At 38.2% G+C, this 23,609-nt stretch overlaps 1 protein-coding gene across 1 annotated transcript; it reads right to left on the bottom strand.

Annotated features, from left to right (window-relative positions):
• Nucleotides 1-12,214: 12,214 nt before the first annotated feature.
• LOC137389784 (transcription initiation factor TFIID subunit 5-like) lies at nt 12,215-23,018 on the bottom strand. Its single transcript, XM_068075881.1, has 17 exons — nt 22,896-23,018; nt 22,564-22,661; nt 21,806-21,884; nt 21,513-21,591; nt 21,153-21,276; nt 19,712-19,830; nt 19,443-19,520; nt 17,331-17,428; nt 17,050-17,141; nt 16,849-16,968; nt 15,887-16,032; nt 15,659-15,796; nt 15,235-15,428; nt 13,569-13,737; nt 12,942-13,064; nt 12,619-12,712; nt 12,215-12,498 (listed from the first exon to the last, which is right to left on the bottom strand). The coding sequence occupies exons 1-17, from the start codon at nt 23,016-23,018 to the stop codon at nt 12,384-12,386; spliced, it is 1,989 nt and encodes a 662-aa protein (XP_067931982.1). The 3' UTR covers nt 12,215-12,383.
• Between the last annotated feature and the right edge of the window lie 591 nt (nt 23,019-23,609).

Genomic DNA, 23,609 nt, shown 5'->3' with positions numbered 1-23,609 from the left:
AATTGCTAAAACAGCAATAATGCATATAAACGCCTGATAATCAAAAGGTGTAATGAAAGAAGCCGAGATCGACATTTAAATTGGAAAAGCTGATATTTGAAAGGTGTCTATGTACTAGACTAAGGTTACATATATACTGAGTTGTACTGACCAACTCAAGTGGTGTATTTGTCAACTCAAGCGCATTGATAACACACTCTCTTCAGTGCATGTGAAGTAATACACTAGCGACTGTCTATTCTGTTTTCACACAATGAAAACAGCGTGTGGGCAGAGCAACTGGTTAAAGCATTACTGACACCAAATCCCTTTTGTTTGCTTCACTATCTGCCCTACCTGAAAGTGTTCAAGGAATCTCTATAAATTCACCTCTCAACTCTATTAATTTGTTGGTCCAAGGCTTAGCATAACAGACATTCCTATAACGGCAGCATTCATAAGCTAATTAATATTATATTATTGGTGCGCGGCACAAAGAATAAATTTAGCAGTCTATTGGGCAAATATAAAAACAGTATTGGAAGCATTACATAGCGTAGTGAAAGCACTTGAGCTTTGATTATCCTATTGATAAGAGCAGGACTCACATCTAGTTCAAATGTTGGTTATTCAACATGCTTCTCTGTGGACTTGTAGGAGCTGAATACTTACTCATCTCTGTTCTCATTTGCATAGGCACTACTCAGCAGGTGAGTGGATGGGTGGCCACCAGCCAGTCGGTTTGTTAGTTATAGTCAAAATGCTGCGGATAATGATTGCAGGTAAAGGTATGCATGAGCGTTCAGAACAGGGACCGAAGCATAAACGATAATCCGTTCTCGCCGTAATGACTGACTGCGCAAGGGCAAAAGATAGATTCATCTGCAAAGGGTATCTTTAGGCACTAGTAAGCAGGTAACATGTGTGGAGCAAGTCAGGTTATGTAAAATTACCACAGTTTGTTCATCACACAGCCTATGTCATTGTAACTTCAACAGTTACTTATATATGAAAACTCAGGTTACTAATATTTTACAGGTTGCACTGAGAGCAGAAGAAGCAGTCATCAAAAACCTGTTTTTGGATGATTCCGAGGCTGCTGCCTTAAAAAGATTGGCTCGACCACCCGGAGTAAGAGATGCAAAGAAACCTGTGCAAATTAATCTTTACTACTCGCTTCTCGCCATCAACAGCGTCAATGAGCAAACAGGATACATCTCTGTTAAAGTCTATGAACATACGGTTGGTTATGTTGTACCTTGCTAACAACAAGCTGTAGTTACTAGCCAAAGTATTGGTACTCTCCATGTAGTAGAACAGCGTGTTCTGTATAGGAATTCTCTGCCAGCTTAGATAAAAAAAAATTTCTTTTGAAACAAAATTGTGTAGGTTTGTAAACAAAATGTGTAACTATGGCATTCATGCATTACAGAAGTATTGAAAGCCCTTCCAGTAACTATGTAGATGTATATTGAAGTATAAGAACAAGCCTTGTTTGCTTTCAGTATCTGTATTTATTAGGGCCGAATATTATGTTACAATGGTAATATTTGTTCAGCATCTAACACGCAGCTAAAGTTTGTGTAACTACACGCAGAGTAGTAACAGTACATTGTTTCCTAGCCTTATTCCTACCGGTGTTACTTCTACTAGTGTTACTCCCACCAGTGTTACACCTACCAGTGTTACTCCTACTAGTGTTACTCTCACCAGTGTTACTCCTACCGGTGTTACTCCTACCGCTGTTACTCCTACTGGTGTTACTCCTACCGGTGTTACTCCTACCGGCGTTACTTCTACCGGCGTTACTCCTACCGGCGTTACTCCTACCGGCGTTACTCCTACCGGCGTTACTCCTACCGGCGTTACTCCTACCGGCGTTACTCCTACCGGCGTTACTCCTACCGGCGTTACTCCTACCGGCGTTACTCCTACCGGCGTTACTCCTACCGGCGTTACTCCTACCGGCGTTACTCCTACCGGCGTTACTCCTACCGGCGTTACTCCTACCGGCGTTACTCCTACCGGCGTTACTCCTATCGGCGTTACTCCTACAGATGTAACTTCCACCGGTGTTACTCCTACCGGTGTTACTCCTACCGGTGTTGCTCCTAATAGTGTTACTCTTGCCGGTGTTACTCTTACCGGTGTTACTCCTACCAGTGTTACTCCTAACAGTGTTATTCCTACCAGTGTTACTCCTACCAGTGTTACTCCTATCAGTGTTACTTCTACTAGTGTTACTCCTACCAGTGTTACTCCTACTAGTGTTGAACTGCAATGTATAGAACTATGTAATGAACAAGAGAGCCATTTGCATAATCCATGCCTGCTCTTTTAACTATTGTAAGACAAGAACAAGGAAGACAAGCACATTCTCTCCTCTGAGATTTATCAGTTGTAATCAGCAAGTTTCACCTATGAATAGCTGCATTTGGTTACTTTCTCTCCGTGTTATCATAAAGACGTGTATGTATTATCATCATAAGAGAATGTCTGTGGTCATAACCAAATCTTTTGGTATATATTTCAGTTGTGGACAGATACCCGACTCGGATGGAATGCAACACAATATCCAAACCTTCAAGTGATAAAGATCCCAGCAAAGTATATTTGGATACCAGATGTGACTGTTTACACTGCTGGGTGAGTAGGCAGGCAACAAGCTGCTAATTAGCTAGGTGACAAGATGGTACTCAAGCAAGGTACGGTGCGTTTCTTGTCTTATTGTATAACATAGCACAAACATATAGTATCTTATATTGCCATAGAACTTGTGAAATTTGTGAAAATATTTCGACAAATAAGGTTGCATGAAACTGTAAACAGAAACCATCTACCACAGCTACGTCACAATTGAGCCGTTTTGGAAAGAGAATCCAAACTACGGCGGTCTCGTGTGGCGGCGATTAACTGTTCGTTTTTAAGCTTTTTAGAGCTTGTAATCACATTTCCACATATTTTGCACCTACAACACAACAGAGTAAGACATGGTGAATCTTTTGATACCAAATAACTGTAATGTGAATTTTGTTGCAAGTCAACCTTTAAAAACGTCATTGCTCTATTTAATTTCACATAGTTATATTTGTCAACTTTCTCACTGAATATTGTATGGAGAGAAAAGGTAAGAAAAAAAGTCAACAAAGTAGAGTGAGGTAAAAGGAGATGCAAAGAGGGGAGAGAGAAAGTGAGAAACGGAAAGAGATAGATAGAGTTAGCTGGTGCGAGGTTGAGAGAAGTGGAGGGAGGTAGATAAAGGTAAAGTGAAGTAAGGTAGAAAAAATTGAAAAGAGATAGAGAGAAATACTCAGAAACAAAGTGAGGTGGAGCGAGGTGAGGAGAGGTGAAGAGATGTGGTGCGAGGTAAAGATAGGTAGAGTGAATTGGTAAGACATTGAGAGAGGCAGGAAAAGGTCGAGAAAGATCGAGAGGTTGAAGGAAAAAGGTGGAAGTGACAGTGATGAGAGGTTAAGTGACAGTGATGAGAGGTGAAGTGACAGTGATGAGAGGTGAAGTGAAAGGAAAAGAGTTGGAGAAAAGATGCGGAGTGATAAAAGGGAAAAAGAGAAGCAATGAAAATCATTATGAAACACCCTGAGTTCATTTAATAGTTAAATCCTGCTTTTTTAGATGGCCAGTTTGAGAACAGGAAAATGTTTGACCATATGATGCTATCAGATGTTGCCAGTGATATAAATTAAAATGCATTTGATCTTAGTTTGTCCCAGTAGTTATGCTTGAGACATCAACTAGCCTTTGGATTCCTCTAAGGTTGTAAAAAATAAGGGAAGCCTTGACCAGTATTGAGCAATTAAGCGTATTCCCTCGAGCTTATCTTGTAGCTAAGGCCTATTATAAAGCCGGCTGATTACACAAAGCGCAATGTAGCGCTGATAAAGCAATGTGGGTATGCATTGTTCCACAACGTGACTATGTAATGCTAGGTTAGCCAGAGAATGATGACATCACTTTCTGATTGGCAGACTTGTCCTTGTAGGTCAAAAGAAGCCGATAATGACTGGCAGGAAGAAAAAGTTATGGTTTACCTCAACGGTGAAGTCTTGTATGTTCCTATTCGGACATTCAACATTCGCTGTGATATGGACCTCTCAAGTTTTCCTTATGACACGCAGACATGTAATTTGACTCTTGGCTCATGGGTACATTCGACTGATGAGGTTAGCTTACATATCTCACATGATATTATGGCTACATCTAGTTAATAGTAAGACAAAAGAAGTAACCTGTCAGGTTTGCTTTGGCTCCCATATACTAAGGAATAAATACGTATTTCACACCTCCTTGCCCGTAATAGCAGGGAGTCCAAACTCTCCTGAGACATTGGTGGTATATTCCTATCTAGCATAAAAGTCGTAAGGCGGATTCTGCAGCACTAGTCTATGTTGCCTTTGTAAAGTACTTGTGCCACCAGAAATATCAGCAGCATTTAAATACAAGCATTGCTTCTACCATCAGTGACAGAAGTTACTCGAATGAATGGCTTTTGGAGCTTCAAATGCTACACTCATATCATTGCTTGGGAGCGACCATTATAGTGCAGTTACAATGCATTAAATCTATATCAGTAATCTCCCGTGTTTATGTACACTTGCTTCGTCAGATTGCTTACCCAAACAACAGTTATACAGAGATAGTCAAGTATTGGTGGATTACTCTTACTATTTAGTAAGAGTTTCTTGTCCTTCAAGGAATACTTTAACGCTTGGCTTAGGTGTTGATAAATAAACATTTGTTATCAAGCACTTCTTTATGCCCTGACAATGTTACGCTTCTGGTGTATACATGTATATTTGAATGACGTTCTATGACAGGTAGAAATAGTCCATTCTGACATATCCTCTAAAGTGCTTGAGAATTCTCACAGCTCTTGGATCATCCAGAAGTTTAATTTTACCAGTGAGCGGGTCGCTTACCCTTGCTGCGCAGAGCAATACCAGGTGGTGAGTACATGCTTTCACATATCTACTTTGTTTAGAGATTCAATAAATGTGTAGCTGATCCAGTTGTAACTTATGACTCACTTGCTCTTTAAAATCTTCAGATATACATGTAAACTAACTATATGCAGTTAAACAATAGTTTTGCTAACTTCCTGCATGTTACTATCATTCTTATGTCAATCTAGTAACATAAACTCTAGACAGCCATAGCAGGTTGTTAAAAGACTCAGACAGTCTCAGAATACGTTGGATCTCAAATGCATTGTTTCATTTTGCATCAGCTTCTTTCGGGTGCATCGTCTCGCATTGCCTCTCATCTTATATGCATAGAGACATAGATGTACTTTATTTACAGCTCACTTTGGAAATAAAGATAGCTAGAAGACCTAAATGGTATATGCATATTTTCATCGCTCCTGTTGTGGCTCTGTACTTCATTCTCCCGGTTATTCACCTTCTCCCTTCTGGATCCAGTGAAAAAAGCTCGATTGGTGAGTCTAAAATTGCACTCTCCAAATTAAACTCTTACAGAGACTGTTTTGAGTTCTCATAGTACACCCTGCATGCTCACACAGACTCTTCTTGTTTAGCGGTTCAGCTGCTGCTCTGCACTCTCCTCTTACATGTGCTGCTTTACCAACAGATATCAGGGTTTCCTGAGGAGAAAACTCCTCGATTGGGTGAGTTTGGATAAATTAGATATACATAATCATCTTAGAATGTTTGTAATTTATACACTGTATTAATAAATCACACTTAGTCATAGTCTGTCTGTTAGTCCATCTGAATGCTATACTGTTCCACAGTTCTTGGCCAATTTCATCCAATATTTCTACTCATATGCTTCGTGCCTTACACCTAGTAGCACAAATATTTGGTTTCAAAACTTTTAACTGGTTCCTAAAAACCAGTCACTTAAACACCAACTTGAGGGCTATCTGACTGAGAATTGAACAACTAATTAAACGTTTATAGAATTAAACGGGCATCGCCGGCTCATTGCTAGTTCCTACAATTCTCACTATTACGTAGTTTCTAAATTAAAATAGAACAATCTGTGTCTGATGCAGTTAATCACTACCAGAATTTGATGGCAATGAGTGTGGTGAGTTTTGGAGTTAGCTCTCTTACAGCAATGCTCGCGTGTGCTAGCTACTCTGTCCGGAGAGTTCCACCTATTATTAGAAAGGTAAGTCTTGACTAGCAAATCCTCTATTATGCTGACATGAATAATGTGCCTGCTATTAGTAAGTTTTTGCTGTCTCACAGATGTTGTCTTACTCGATCTTCGACAAAATTTGCGGCAAGCTGGTCCATAGATCCGACAGCAGGCAGCAAGAGTATAAAGAAATGACTCCTGTCCTTGAAGATGATGGCAGTGGAGAATCAGAGCAGATAGCTGATGTAAGTTTAGAAAAAGCTTCACTTATTCCCTCCAAGTTTTATCATAGTCCATAACAGTGATTATCATAGTCCATATCAGTGATTATCATAGTCCATATCAGTGATTATCATAGTCCATATCAGTTATTATCATAGTCCATATCAATGATTATCATAGTCCATATCAGTGATTATCATAGTCCATATCAGTGATTATCATAGTCCATATCAGTGATTATCATAGTCCATATCAGTGATTATCATAGTCCATATCAGTGATTATCATAGTCCATATCAGTGATTATCATAGTCCATATCAGTGATTATCATAGTCCATATCAGTGATTATCATAGTCCATATCAGTTATTATCATAGTCCATATCAGTGATTATCATAGTCCATATCAGTGATTATCATAGTCCATATCAGTGATTATCATAGTCCATATCAGTGATTATCATAGTCCATATCAGTGATTATCATAGTCCATATCAGTGATTATCATAGTCCATATCAGTGATTATCATAGTCCATATCAGTGATTATCATAGTCCATATCAGTGATTATCATAGTCCATATCAGTGATTATCATAGTCCATATCAGTGATTATCATAGTCCATATCAGTGATTATCATAGTCCATATCAGTGATTATCATAGTCCATATCAGTTATTATCATAGTCCATATCAGTGATTATCATAGTCCATATCAGTGATTATCATAGTCCATATCAGTGATTATCATAGTCCATATCAGTGATTATCATAGTCCATATCAGTGATTATCATAGTCCATATCAGTGATTATCATAGTCCATATCAGTGATTATCATAGTCCATATCAGTGATTATCATAGTCCATATCAGTGATTATCATAGTCCATATCAGTGATTATCATAGTCCATATCAGTGATTATCATAGTCCATATCAGTTATTATCATAGTCCATATCAGTGATTATCATAGTCCATATCAGTGATTATCATAGTCCATATCAGTGATTCTCATAGTCCATATCAGTGATTATCATAGTCCATATCAGTGATTATCATAGTCCATATCAGTTATTATCATAGTCCATATCAGTGATTATCATAGTCCATATCAGTGATTATCATAGTCCATATCAGTGATTATCAGTGGCTCCTTCTTAATCAGGTTGTTCTATGTAGACAAATACTTAACAAAAAAACTCCCAAATTATAACATAGACAAAGAACAGAAGTGCTTGGTTTCATGGTAATAACACTATAACAGTCGTAATTATAGTAGCATAGAGTTGTCATTCCTTGCCCATAGCTCACGCTGGGCAAGTAGCATTAATATTTTTCAACCGTATTAGTTTTAGAGTCAACAGTCGTCGCTCAATAAATTAAGGGTACTTTCAGATTCCCAACCTAAAGGCATATGAGTGACAAAATATCAAAATAATATCTATCATTGAGGTGTGTGATAAGCTTTTGTTTTATTATTGGAGTTATCCTCCACATGCTCCTTTCAGCGATATGTGACGGGAGGCAATGACTATCGATGATCTACAAACAAAGCAAAATAATTCTCACCGTGCATAAAATACAAATGTTAAAAGGCAAGCTTTTGTTTATGATAACCTACATGTACAAACAAGCTATTTATAAAGATCCCAGGCTAAGACTTGACTGATACATCGACATGCACAGGCCTACTCTTAGTCACTGTGAACCGACACAATTTGGTTATCATGCACTCTTGTGCACTTCAATCAAGATAAAACCTATTGCACTTATCATACACTTGTGAGGCCCGTTCAATTAGAACCCAAACGTCTCATGTGCCCGCCAAATTAAATAAAAAACTTATACATAGACTTCAAAAGCAGCTCAAGGTGATCATAGCTCAGACTGAGTGCTGACTTGTAACATATACTCACGGCTGATCAATCATATTCAATTATTTTCGGAGAGTCAATCATTTATCATATCCTTCTGCATCACTTCTATTTTTATCAGTTTGACCACAGCATGCATCTAAGAGAGCTGTCCAATATTGGTATAACTGCTTGTACAATGAACAGTGGGTAATTTTAACCAACAAATGCAGTTTTCCAGAGACTTCTTGTTTTCTTAGTCAATGAACACAGCACAATTTATATTACTCGACCTAAATATTATATAATATATAAACTAAATATATAAATATCAACTGCCATCTTCCGGCCATCCTTTTGGTTTCTGACCAGCTCTGATTGAAATCATGTATCACTGCCTTCACTGCTTTCGAGACTTTTCATTTATACAAGCTGACAAAACATCTGTGTATGTACATCTGTGTATGTGCATCTGTGTATGTACATCTGTGTATGTACATCTGTGTATGTACATCTGTGTATGTACATCTGTGTATGTACATTTGTGTATGTACATCTGTGTATGTACATCTGTGTATGTACATCTGTGTATGTGCATCTGTGTATGTACATCTGTGTATGTACATCTGTGTATGTACATCTGTATATGTACATCTGTGTATGTACATCTGTGTATGTAAGTATGGTACTACAGCAGAAAATTGATAGCTGAACTTGAAAACAGCGAGGCTCTCAGAGTGCCTGAACAACTGTGCTTCACTAAAGGTACCTTGCCGCGTAGTAAAGTTGTACAACTACTCTGTAGTGTAGTACAGGTGTACAGGTACTCTGCAGTGAAGTAAAGTTGTACAGGTACTCTGTAGTGAAGTACAGTTGTACAGGTACTCTGTAATAAAATACAGTTTTACAAATACTCTGTAGTGAAGTACAGGTGTACAGGTACTCTGTAATAAAGTACAGGTGTACAGATACTCTGTAGTGAAGTACAGGTGTACAGGTACTCTGTAATAAAGTACAGGTGTACAGGTACTCTGGAGTGAAGTACAGTGGTGCATGTACTCTGTAGGGAGATAGTGAAATACAAGATCATTCGCAGTTTAAACTGGCAGAATTCAAAGTTTGTAAGCCATTGTAGTTTGTAAATGGCTTACAAACTATTGTTATTGACTGTAACGGACCATAATAAGTGTAAACCATGGCAAGATTTAGTTATTCACAGAACTACGACTGCTTTCAGGACACTGCTATAGCTCAGTTAATAGAAGAGTTGAAGTGTGCAAAGAAGAGGAGACAACTCGAGGTGGAGTGGCACCAACTTGCTGTTTTTCTGGACAGATTTACTTGTATTATTTTTATACTTTATCTAATTATTGGCTCTGTTGTAATTGAGATGCATTAGTGAATAATTTATCAGTCATTCTTATTGTCTACATAGAATACTGATAGCTGTTGGAATGACCACTTAATTTGTTATCTATCTGTGCTCTCCAAATATGCAGAATGTATACAAATACATATGTATTGTATATGCCTTTGGCATTTATTATGCAACAGAGGCAATGCATTTGTACCACTGATATACTTTAGTAAACAGATGCGATGCATATGTGTCACTGGCATATGTCAAGGACCAGAAGTAAGGCATCTATATTAGTGGCATATTTTAAGAAACTGAGGCAATGCATATGTATTACTAGCTTATTTTAAGGAACAGAGGCAATGCATATGTATTACTAGGCATATTTTAATGAATAGAGGCAATTTATATGTATTACTGGCATATTTTTTAGGAACAGAAGCAATGCATATGTATTATTGGCATATTATAAGGAACAGAGGAAATGCATATGTATCAATGGCCTATTTTAAGGAACAGAGGCAATGCATATGTAGTACTGGCTTATTTTAAGGAACCAATGCGATGCATATGTACCACCAATATTTAATCAACTAAAACAAATGTGCTTTTTGTAATCAGAGTATTTTCTACAAATACTGTAAATATGCTTTAAACTCTACAGATGACGGCAGTCATTAGTGCTTTTTAATGAGGGTGCAACTCCAACTCTTGCTCTCTTGCGAGTTGGTGCCTGTAGTGCACTACTACAATTAGCGTAGGCGGAGCTAGTTGCTAGCCATGTCATGCAGATAGCTTCAACTAACTAGCGAAGCTTCCACTCTCACTCACTACTACATAAGCCCTTCTAGTCTGTTAAATAAAGAAACAAATTTGTGTTTTTGTATAATCCACTCTCCACATGGCTGATCCGCTAATAAAATATGCAAGGTAGCTTGGGGATCATGGCTCAACTGACTAGCAACAAACAAGTCTGTGTGAAATACTTTTTGCTCCGCTCATGGCCCAGAATGCGTTTTAATAAATCAGATCTAATTTTTTCACTGTTTACATTACGTATTAAGTCAGCAAAAAAGCATATGAAATACAACAAAAAACAACCAAATATTAAATCAGTAAAGATGTCTCCTTTCGAAACTGTCTAGGGTCCTATTCGAGATAGTTACGCTTATTTAACCACAAATCCAAACTCATAAAAGGCTGGAGCCGAGTGTCCCACTAGATATATGACGTTATTCAATGTTTCACTGCCGGTAAACTACGATGTGTAAAAACTTACTGAAGAGTTAACTGTTGTCGTTGTTTATTACCTCTTTTAACACGAGCAGTCAAAATTTGGAAGGTGATCGAAATACTGCTTGCCATAGTTGTTGCGGAGTTTCAGTTGTACAATGGGGGGAGGAGCCTTTCCAAAAGTTCCCGATTACCGAATCTACAAAGTTTCAGATGCTCCTGAGCTGGTAAAGCTAGAAGAGAAATTGGCAAAGCATGGACTAAAGGACCCGTGGATAAGGTGTGTTGCATGCATAGCATTCTGTGTTTCAAGAAATACTTGTCGAGTTGTATATACTTCGTGTGTTTTTGTACGGACGAACACGCCGGTCTGCCATCTGAAAACTGCCTTTTTGTCTTTGGTTTTTATTATGAACATGCATGTTAATTATGTTTCATCTTTTGTAACCGCAATAGTTGTAACTTTGTCAGTTATATAACAAAACAATTTATACAGAAGCTTGCCTACTTCGTTCATGCGTATATTGACAGAAATCTTAGACTTGCTTAAAAAACTATTTTGAGTATGCGCTACTATCAGGTTTCCTTCAATTTACTTTTAATTTCTTCAATCTAAGTCGCAGCTCCACAGTCTTTGTCGGATATACTGTATGTTACTTTCGTCAATGCTCTAATTAGCTGGCTAGTGCCAGTGTTTCATTTTTCGTTAATAATAGAGCTTATTTTCCACATATACTGCTCTTTTTAGTGCAGGTTGGATTTTATAAAATAACTTTAATTTATAGCTGCAAGGTAGCATGTAGCAACCAAGGATAGTTAATCTCAAATTCACTATCTTTACTAGTTCAAGAGCATTTTCTAATATTCTATTCTCCTAAGAAAACTTATTGTATGCAATGTCAAGGTAGTTTGTTTGGGCTGTATATGAACAATGCTGGAAAATCAACATCTGGGTGTCTCCCACCCTGCTAAGATAACACAGCGTTTTATTAACTGTGATTATGTTATTATTCATTGTTTTTGGTTCTTTCAATAGCTAGATTTATCACCCTATATTGAGTGTTTAGTTACGTAAGGTGTCTTGTGTTGCAAATTTCAAGTTTCTCTTAGGTGTTAAGATTTCATATCAGTTCATTTCAGATCTTACGTTTTGCACATGATTTCATATTGTCTGTGCAGCAACAAGTTTAATACGTAATGGAATGTAATTAACATTGTGTTAAGTGATTATAATGAATTTTTTATCGATTTTTGATTTTTAGAAATGAGGTGTGGAGATACACTTTGCATGGCACAAAAGGAACAACGCAAGGTACAAGAATGGCAAGGTCCTTGCTGCTAGGATTGCCACTTGCTCTGGTTGTAACATCTGTAATAATAGGAACAGAAAAATTGTACCATAGAGCCTACCCACCAGCTCACCATCATCACTGATGTTTTCCATAACATTTATTCATGACTAGTTTCCTTCACTGAAGCTCTGCTCCCAGGATGTTTGCGTATCTATTTATGACGAAAGAGTCGTGTGGCGTTTGTAAATTACTTTGTTTTACCAATCCCCTCTTTAAATAAATCTAATTATATACTGTATATCAGTGTCGATTATCCTTAAACTAGCTAAGCCGTCTGTCTGAAAGAGCCTGCTGCAAGAAGTAGGTTTCTACGAGTGAAGTGAAGAGACATCACTGGTGTGGCCTTTGTTGGGAAACTAGCCAGGCAGGATATCTCAATTCTGTAAATAATAAAAAAAATAGGTACTATTGGGATTGCGAGATAAATTTCAAGGAATATTGGGTAGGGACTCTTAGATAGTTGCATTCGAGAATAATATGTAGGATAAACTAGGACTTACAATTCAGCAAGCTGCTGTGTATTGGCATCAGGTGGAGACCTTTCTTCATATATTGGCTGCATGTCCCACAGACATATTCGGTTATCCATACCACCTGTAAGAGAGAGAAATTAGTACACTTTATATCTCACTCTATGAAATCTATCGATTGACATAGAAATCAAGAGTCGAGATAACTCCAAGTCAAGTGTTTGCCAACAGTTAGTTAGCAGTGACCAGGTCTGACTAAAATATTTGCAGTTATCAGGGCTATGAGCTCCTTCAGACTGTTACCTTATAAAAGTGAAAAAGAAACAGGTGTGCACAGACACCGGAAGGTTTACCTGATGCTAGAACGGCTCCTTCTCTGCTGAAGGCGAGCGAGATTACAGCATCTGTATGCTCAGACAGTTTGGAGACCAAAGTGCCATTTGACAAATCCCATATGTGAACATTGCGATCAGCACCTACACACATAGTCCAGATATATACACAAGAGAATGAATAAAATTTAACCAGTCTGTAATTTTAAAGTTACAAATCGCATTGCCATGTATATATTTGCAGAAATATATACATGGCAACGTATATATTTCATATGCAAAATGTGCATCTCTCACACAAGCACTACATAACAATTACAGGCCAAGGCATTAAAAATACCTGCTGAAACATAACAACTAAACTGCTGAGGCATGACAACTAGCCTGCTGAGGCATGATAACAAACCTGCTGAGGCATGATAACAAACCTGCTGAGACATGACAACTAACCTGCTGAGACATGACAACTAACCTGCTGAGACATGACAACTAACCTGCTGAGACATGACAACTAACCTGCTGAGGTGTGACAACTAACCTGTTGAGGTGTGACAACTAAACTGCTGAGGCATGACAATTAACCTGGTGAGGAATGACAACTAACCTGCTGAGGTATGACAGCTAAACTGCTGAAGTGTAGCAACTAACCTGCTGAAGCAAGGTACCGGCCACAGACAGAAAAGGTGAGTGCTAGGATAGGTGCCTTGTGTCCAGTGTATGTTCGCATACAGTTTCCTGACAAAACGTCAAATAGTCGTACAACTCTGTCAGAGGAACCTGTGGCTATATAGTTGCTGTTAGGGTGGTACTTGACACACTGAAAAACAAATTTGTGAAAAGATTTGAAAGGGAATCACATCATTCTCATGCAATTACAGCTAAAGCTACAGCATTCACAACTCTGTTAGATTAAATTCCATCATGTTCAACGAACATGTTGAATTGCTTGCTCCTTAGAAATGAGGGTAATTCGTAAAATCGATTACCTATGCATAGGAGTTATTTGCCCATCTGTCAACAACTCTAGAATCTCCCTGCAATGCAATTTTACATGTAACTGGCTGGCTTCTTATTCAGGTAGTGGTATTACAACGAGTCCACAAGATCAAATGAGGCAATTTTTGTAGCCTTTGGCCTGCCTATACAGTCAAACACGGATAACTCAAACTTCATGGGACCGAGTGAAAGTGTTCGAGTTATTAGAGCGTTTAAGTTATCAGAGCACTGTCATAAGTCCATGTATTTATTAGTAGATACATGTACATATCCAAACTATAAAATAAATCAAAAGCATGAATGGCTTGTTTCAAATTAAATGCTTCTAATGTAAAGTTTAAAAATTTGTTATCAAAAAGTATAGAGATTTTTTTATCACTTGAGATTTGTTTGTTGTTTTATGTGATGTGACTGCCAGGACGTTTTTAGATTAAAATTGGCAAAACTTGATCGCTGTTGAAATGCTCAGAAGAAAAGACATCTTTTTCTTTTCAGCGTTTTGACCAAGATCAATTTTGCCGATTTTTCTTGAAGTTTATGCGAAGGTTACCTTGCTTTCCCTCGCCTTCGAAGGACCATCGCTAAGCGAATGTTTGGTAAAAATCAAATTTCACTAAACCTTTAGAAAAGTCGTTAAAAAAATATTTTGCCTATGATGGTAATAACGATGCCTATGAGCTACCAAAAGTTGTGGTTTATCTCTATGGCTTAGAATAAAGTGATATTCTAAAGCGATAAAAACCGTCTCGGTAGCCATTGGGCAAAAAACTGTTCGAGTTAACAAAGTTGAGGTCGAGTTATCTGAAGCAATTTATCATTGCGTGGGAACGGACCAAACAAAACCGTTTGAGTTAGCCATGTGTTCAAGCTATCCAAGGGCGAGTTATCCATGTTTGACTGTATCTCTATTCTACAGGTGTCTGCTGATTTATTTATGTATGAAACGTGACATTGAAAGCTTGCATTTACATACATGTGAGAATTATATCAACTACCACAAAGCATTGAACAGAAAATTGGTATCCCATCAAGCTTCAACAAGTTTGTCTAAATGAAAAAGATAATAATAGTTTAATATAAATATTATATTTAGATAGAACGTCATTAGTTGGGTTGGCGGTATATAAGAGGCGCTAACACAGATTGATACGCTGACTTGAACTGTTTTTCAGAGTCTGTACAAATTAATCACTCCAATTTTACACTTGCACCTAACAGAGGCTTGAGAAGTGGCAGTTAGAAACACTGCATTGCTTCAGTTGAATATACCGCACAGCTTTGTTGTAAATACTATAGAATAGAATACGATAATACTCACATCTACATCAGAGTAATGTCCAGCCAATAACCTCATGGGCTGAAAATGATCTGTTGACCAGAGCCGAGCTAGTCTATCATGACCAGCGGATACAAAGTAGAAACCATGGTTACTGAATTGTACATCAAAAACAGGGTAGTTGTGGCCCTTGTAGCAGACCAGATTTGTCCAAGTGAGCAAACTCCATAGCCGAACTGCAAGTACATATGCCATAATCTCACAAGTTAAAGCTATAATTACTTCACTTCGTGTACAACTTGTCAGAACATTTGAGGGTCCCTATAAGCAGCCAGGTAATAATATAAGCTGAGTGAGTTTGTAGCATATCATGTGCACTTGAAACAGCAAAGGCCTGCAAATGAATATTTGCTAAAAGAAACAGGGTGGCTGAACTCAGCTGGCACAAAGAAGGGATATTACTCACTAGTTCCATCTTCGGAGCAGGAAAGAAGTGAATGCCTGTCGGGACTGAAACTCACTCCATACACCGGCCCGCTGTGGCCAATCAGTGATTTACTTTCACTGGCTGTTGAATCATCCATCATTCTTTCTAGTATATCATCTGAGTATAAAATGGCAGAAGAATGAAAAGGTGCAAAACACTAGTTGATGGTTTAGTTCCGCACAGATAGGAAAGTGGGAAATTACCAACCAGCTTCTTTGTCTAGATTGTTGAGTTCTTCACCAGATTTCATCGACCTGAGGGTTTGTTGAGAGAGAGTCCAAACTTTCACTTGAGAATCCTCAAGACCAGCCGCTATCATGCTTGAATCATCAGTGAAAGCACAGCATGATACCCTATTAAAAACAGGAGATACAGTTGTGGCTTTGTAAATAAGTTGAAGAAATCAAACCAATGCATTTTAGGCAGAGGAGACAGTTGAGGAGAAGATGCTGAGGCCTATGTGTGCAGTGGCACTGCTAAAAGCGTGGAGATAGAACCAATTAGCATATTTGGTACCGAGTCATTGGCTATCAAGCTACATAGTGGAATCTTTAGTACATTAGCAAGTGATCTTGTCATCACAATAGTCTACTATCAACCAAGTTCAAACATAGATGAAATTCTAAATGACCTGGAGCAGTATCTCCATACAATAAAGGCCTTAAACTTGCATGTCTTCACGGATGACATAAATATCAACATGCTGAACAACACTGGGACTAGCGATCAGGATAAAAGTATTCCTGCAACAACAAATCATCAGTTTAAATAATATACCTACTCGAATTGAGTCATGTATAGATCATACCTGTGTAAACTTTAGCAGAAAATACTTTACATCAGGCAACAGTACTACTTCCATATCGGACCATCTTCCAACTTGTGTTTTAATTGAAGACATCATTGAACAATTTTTCGAAAACTTTGAGAGACAAACATTTTAATGAAAATAACTTTTTAGCAGAACATTTTAGCACAAAGTTTTTTGATTAATCAATACCGTAACTATATTTATTTTTTGCTTAATGTTATATTTTTACTAATTCATGAAATAAAACACACATACATAAGGGTAATAGACTTTGAAATGTTTTAAATTAGAAGATGCTACAGAAGTCTGCGACATTGAAGACTGAATGTAAAGGAAGATAAGTGAGAACCTCTCGTACCCAGAAAAGGTGTTGAGGAAGGTATAGAAACAAATGGACGGCAAGGAATTGGGACCAACTGTCACTCTCTTCAAGCTGTCCTTGTACATCTGGATCCGCTCCAGCTTGTCCATATCTCGCCTGCAGTTGAGGTGAGATACATATACAGAATGCCTCACATTTCTAGGCTAGTAAACCAAGTGCAACATGCTGAACACTCACATCTCAGGTAGAGGAATTCTAGTGATTTGTGGAGAATTGGGATCATTCTTAGATTTTTTGAGTGAGGGAGTGTCTCGCCGATTCTTCTTTTTCTACAGCAATAAAAACCTGCTACAGATGCTCCGAGCTACAGAGATGATATGCCAGAATACATCATGAGTATTAGTAATGCCTGTCAAACCGATGAACAGTTAAATGCATAATTAAGAGTAGCCTGATATTAATTCTGGTGATGCATTTGGCTAAAAGGGCAGCTGTAACAGCCGGTACTCAGACAGTACTTTGGGTTTGTCACCATCCTCCGTTTCATCATCATCGTCAATCGGAATGTTGATCTCGGGTTCCTTAAGGAGACCATATAGTACCTTCCCTTTGTTGGCTGTAAAGTACACACACACACACGGTAACTAGCTACATAAAATCATTCACTCTAGCAAATTCCTTAATTGTATCAAAGATTTTTGGCACTATACTATTGTCTGCGCTAGAGTGGCTTGTTTGAATGAACATGTTAGAAAAAGCCTGGAAAGGAATACAATTATGCACTGTTCTTATTGTATGCAGAGAGTAACACACTGCTCTCATATGATGAATGGGACTGTTTGTATCAGAGCGGCCAACTCTCTTCAGCCGACTCTCTTCAGGGATACCGAGTGTGAGACTGCTGATTGCTAACTGAAACAGTTGAGTCGTTTAGGTTGATTTTTAGCAGTTGTCAATTTCTGACCACAATTTCGCTTTGCTCTATAATTTTGACAGGCCTGAAGCCAAAACTTGAATGAGTTCCTGTACCATGGCATTTGCATAAATCGTCTCCCTTGAAGAATTATATTCCCAAAAAGCTTGAAACAATTGAATGTTAAAGTTTAAATGTTGGAGATATAATGAGTTATTTGTCTTAAGGTCAGGTGTTTATTAAAACATCAACTAAAACAGACTAACAGGTGTTCCTAAAAGGTTGACTTGCAACAAAATTCACATTATAGTTATTTGGTATCATAAGATTCACCATGTCTTACTCTGTTGTGTTGTAGGTGCAAAATATATGGGAATGTGATTACAAGCTCTTAAAAGCTAAAAGACGAACAGTTAATCGCAGCAACACGGGACCGCCGTAGTTTGGACTCGCTTTCCAAAACGGCTCAAATGGGACGTAGTTGTTACAGGATGGTTTCTGTTTACACTTTCATGCAACCTCATTCGTCGAAATATTTTCACAAATATACTTCACGCATTCAATAAAACCATGTCTACTGTTCTTACGCGTCTATTTTATCGTCATTGTAATGCTGTCACTTTTAGCACTGATATCTTATAACTTACAGTAAAAAATCGTTAAACTTTTTAACCTTAGCTCGGAGGAGTACATATCATTGTCTGATAATCATGACGAGCCTGTTGGTTACATGTGATAATCGAAAAGTGCTGCGAAATATATTTGCAAAGTATTGGGTCACGTGATCAGATTACGACTTGACGATTGAATAATGCCGAAAAAAAACTGTAAAGCAGCGAGCATCTATATTTAATACGGGGACTTCGGTAAAACCCGAAGTGTTTGTCATAAACTAGTGCTACGATATGTTTTATAGTGAGCTTTCTATTGGCCTTTCAATACACATGAGAACATCACGTGACAAGACGATAACCAAACTGTAATGACTACGTCAGATAAATAAACAGATTCCAATCTATGGAGGCTTTTCGTTTTTGAGCTTTTAAGGGCTTGTAATCACATTTCCACATATTTGGCACCTACAACACAACAGAGTAAGACATGGTGAATCTTTTGATACCAAATAATTGTAATGTGAATTTTGTTGCAAGTCAATCTTTAAATAAATACAGTTGTAACTATGGATGAATGGTGAGTTTTATAACAGAAACTGCCATTAACACCCACAATTTTTTATCTCTCGATCAAATGAAGTGATATATTACAGTTATGAAGTGATATATTACAGTTATTGATGGTCTAATCAAGCGTCAAGTGAAACAAGTGATTAAAAACCTAAAATCATATTCAAACATACAATGTAAACCCATCACATGCATGCAATGTAAACCCATCACATGCATGCAATGTAAACCCATCACATGCATGCAATGTAAACCCATCACATGCATACAATGTAAACCCATCACATGCAAACAATGTAAACCCATCACATGCATACAATGTAAACCCATCACATGTAAACAATGTAAACCCATCACATGCATACAATGTAAACCCATCACATGCATACAATGTAAACCTATCACATGCATACAATGCATAATTATCAATTTACATGCAACCAAATGAATTTCTTAGCTAGTTCATCACAGGACAGGTTTCCGTCAACATCTTTAACTGAGACAAGGAGTATGTTGCTAAGAAAGTGACTTACCATCTTTTTTGGATTCACCAAGCAAGCTTCCTGTGACAGCCTGAGTTTGCTGCTGATTGCGAGGAGCCCCATCATACGCTACAAGCAAATGCAGTTCATTTCATAACACAGCTCTCACTAGCAACCAGCAACAAGTCTCTTCACATGATCTAAGACTGTTAGACAGTGCCAGAGCAACTGTTTGATATGTTTACGTTTACTATAGCAGATGTAGACAAATTATTATAAGATGAAGCTGAAACAGTGAGTATATAATACCGGAGACTTACTTTCAATGTGAAGGTGCTCATCAATAACATTAAGCATTGTAACCATGCCATTCTCTTGCAAGTGCCTCTTCATATGTGTAAATATTTCTCTGCACATCTTTACAACATGCTTGTTTGATCTGTATTACACCCATCACTTAAGTTTTGCAACGGATAAACCAAACAAATTATGAGAAAAATCATGAATAGAAATCAATAGAAAAACATTAATAGAAACACAAGACGATTCCAAATTAAAAAGAGACTAGAAGGAAAAATTAAACACACAAAGGAGACAAGATAAACAGGTGGAGGAGAGAGAAGTGAGTGGTGGAAAGAGGCTTGAGAGAAATCAGGCAAAATAAAATGAAATGCATCAAAGAAAAGAAGAGCAGATAAAAATAAGATAAATTATGGGTGTAAGTGACAGGAGGTGAGTGTAAGAGACGGGAGGTGAGTGTAAGAGACAGGAAGTGAGTGTGAGAGACAGGAGGTGAGTGTAAGAGACGGGAGGTGAGTGTAAGAGACAGGAAGTGAGTGTAAGAGATAGGAGGTGAGTGTGAGAGACAGGAGGTGAGTGTGAGAGACAGGAGGTGAGTATAAGTGACAGGAGGTGAGTGTGAGAGACAGGAGGTGAGTGTAAGAGACAGGAGGTGAGTGTAAGAGACAGGAAGTGAGTGTAAGTGACAGGAGGTGAGTGTAAGAGATAGGAGGTGAGTGTAAGAGACAGGAGGTGAGTGTGAGAGACAGGAGGTGAGTGTAAGAGACAGGAGGTGAGTGTAAGAGACAGGAGGTGAGTGTGAGAGACAGGAGGTGGGTGTAAGAGACAGGAGGTGAGTGTAAGAGACAGGAGGTGAGTGTGAGAGACAGGAGGTGGGTGTAAGAGACAGGAGGTGAGTGTAAGAGACAGGAGGTGAGTGTGAGAGACAGGAGGTGAGTTTAAGAGACAAAAGGTGAGTGTGAGAGACAGGAGGTGAGTGTAAGAGACAGGAGGTGAGTGTAAGAGACAGTAGGTGAGTGTAAGAGACAGGAAGTGAGTGTAAGAGAGAGGAGGTGAGTGTAAGAAACAGGAGGTGAGTGTGAAAGATAGGAGGTGAGTGTAAGAGACAGGAGGTGAGTGTAAGAGACAGGAAGTGAGTGTAAGAGACAGGAGGTGAGTGTAAGAGACAGGAGGTGAGTGTAAGAGACAGGAGGTGAGTGTAAGAGACAGGAGGTGAGTGTGAGAGACAGGAGGTGAGTGTAAGAGTCAGGAGGTGAGTGTAAGAGACAGGAGGTGAGTGTAAGAGACAGGAGGTGAGTGTAAGTGACAAGAGGTGAGTGTAAGAGATAGGAGGTGAGTGTAAGAGACAGGAGGTGGAATGGTGGATGAAGTTAACAGAAGACAAAGAGACAATGTTTAAAGGGCAATGGATTAAAATTGAATAAAAGGAAAATCAAATGCATATTATCGCTTGAAACTCACCTTAGTGTGTTCATCAATGGGTCAGTCTGCATGTGCTCCCTCTTTCTTATGTTCCTCATCTTCTCCAGTATCTCCATGTTAGACTCTTCCTGGTTGTCAATAAATGCTTCATAGAAGGCCAGTGCTACATCAAAACATGAATTGCGGCAGACTGTCGTTAGACAAGCTATATGCAACTACTAACGTGTTATATGCAACTACTAACATGCTATATGCAACTACTAACATGTTATATGCAACTACTAACATAACATGTTATATCTAACTGTTAACATGCTATATGTAACTACTAATATATTATATGTAACTACTAGCATGTTATGTGTAACTATTAACACACTATAGCAACTATCCACTCACCACTGTGTTCATGGTTGTTGTAGACTAGGTTCAGGTACATGTGCACATAGGTTGGGTATATGAGTAGCCGCAATTCATCCTAGAAGACCAATAAAATAAGAACAGCAAAAGAAACTCAACAAGAATCTACACTGATCTGATAATAACTTTGGAAACAAATGGAGATTATCCTTGAAGACCCTTTCATAAGGAACACATTCCAGTACAACAACCCTTATTGATCATACAACATGTAAAATACTGGAGAAAGGAGAAGCAACTGAACCTGGTGTTTTGTGTTTAGCAATGCTTACCTTGTAGGCTTCCAGTGTGCTGTCAACAAATTTGAGGTAGTTTTCATAGTGTTCTTCAAAAGCGAAAGGAGCATCAGTGCTGGTGAAACACACAAATATGAGATGAGATATGAATGAGTTGCAGCAGCTGCTGCCAGCTGCTGTTCTGGTGGCTGTTTGCGGAACACAAAATCAGGCAGGATATGCAACCTAGCATAGGAGTGATAAAATCTTAATCGGTTGTGACCTGCCTTCTTTATCAGCAATGCAAAGCTGTCACAAGGAACTAAGACTACCTGAACCTGATACTGACTGCAAGAAGCTGATTCCTGATGCTGCAGCTGACACAGCTTGCGTACTAGACAGACAAGCAAAGGTTTACATGGTGGCACAAATTCAACAGCTAGCTAATGATAACACTGCGTGCAGAACTTTTACCTGACTATCACACAATCAATAAATACAAATATAGGTGCTACAGTCTTGACATTGATCTTAAGAGTATAGATGCTGCAGTCGTGACATAAATTATACAAGTACAGCTGATATAGTAACAACATAGGCAGTACAAGTACAGCTGATAGTCTTGAAGTCTTGACAAAGGTCGTACAAGTAAGGTGCTCTAGTCGTGATATGGGTCATTTAAGGCCGCTACAGCAATGACAAAAGGTCATCCGAGTATGGCTAAAAATCTGTAAAATAACTTTGGCTAGTGATATTACTCCATCTCTCTAACATGGTTGCTAATTAAATGACTTAAAAAAACAGAGCTTGTTTACCTTTTATAGCTCTCAAGAGATTTATTAGTTGGGTCCGTAGCTGATTCATCGGCGGCTGCACTTGCTGGGGATTCGCTGAGGAGAGCAGAGGCAGCATTCTGTGATAAATAACTGAGGAATAAAACTGGTCAGTTCAAAGACAGACTTTAATACAAACTCTTGATATGGGTGCCATGGATAAGGTGTAGCAATATGTCTATTTTATATCTGGTAATGAGATGATTAAATTGTTTACAGAGGGTGACTGTTGTAAGAACAGATCTCTCTCCTAGAAAAACTAAAGTTGTTAATAAAAAAGGCGTATCTATGAATTATAAAAAGCAATTTACAACCTTAAAGTTATTCTTTTGAAGGAACTCGAGAACAGTCGACAAATCTAGTTTATTCAGTGGAGTATCGCCACCTCCATCGGCCACAACAGTCGGTACATCGGCATTAAATATATCTCTGTCCATCTGCAAGCAATGAAACACACAAATAGATGTAAGACTGGGATTAGGCTCAAAATATAATCGTGAGCCTTTTTAATAAATTCACATGCTTTGTAGTACATACACACATCCTTGTAGAACATACACACATCCTTGTAGAACATACACACATCCTTGTAGTACATACACACATCCTTGTAGAACATACACACATCCTTGTAGAACATACACACATCCTTGTAGAACATACACACATCCTTGTAGAACATACACACATCCTTGAAGTACATACACACATCCTTGTAAAACATACACACATCCTTGTAGTACATACACACATCTTTGTAGTACATACACACACCTTTGTAGTACATACACACATCTTTGTAGTACATACACACATCTTTGTAGTACATACAAACATCCTTGTAGAACATACACACATCCTTGAAGTACACACACACACACGCACGCACACACACACACACATCCTTGTAGAACATACACACATCCTTGTAGTACATACACACATCTTTGTAGTACATACGCACACTTTTGTAGTACATACACACATCTTTGTAGTACATAAAAACATTTTTGTAGAACATACACACA

Source organism: Watersipora subatra, chromosome 3 (genome assembly GCF_963576615.1).
Source record: "Watersipora subatra chromosome 3, tzWatSuba1.1, whole genome shotgun sequence".
NCBI classification, from domain to species: Eukaryota; Metazoa; Bryozoa; class Gymnolaemata; order Cheilostomatida; family Watersiporidae; genus Watersipora; species Watersipora subatra.
Note: the sequence above shows the minus strand (reverse complement) of the source record. Positions and strands in the feature narration are given on the sequence as shown.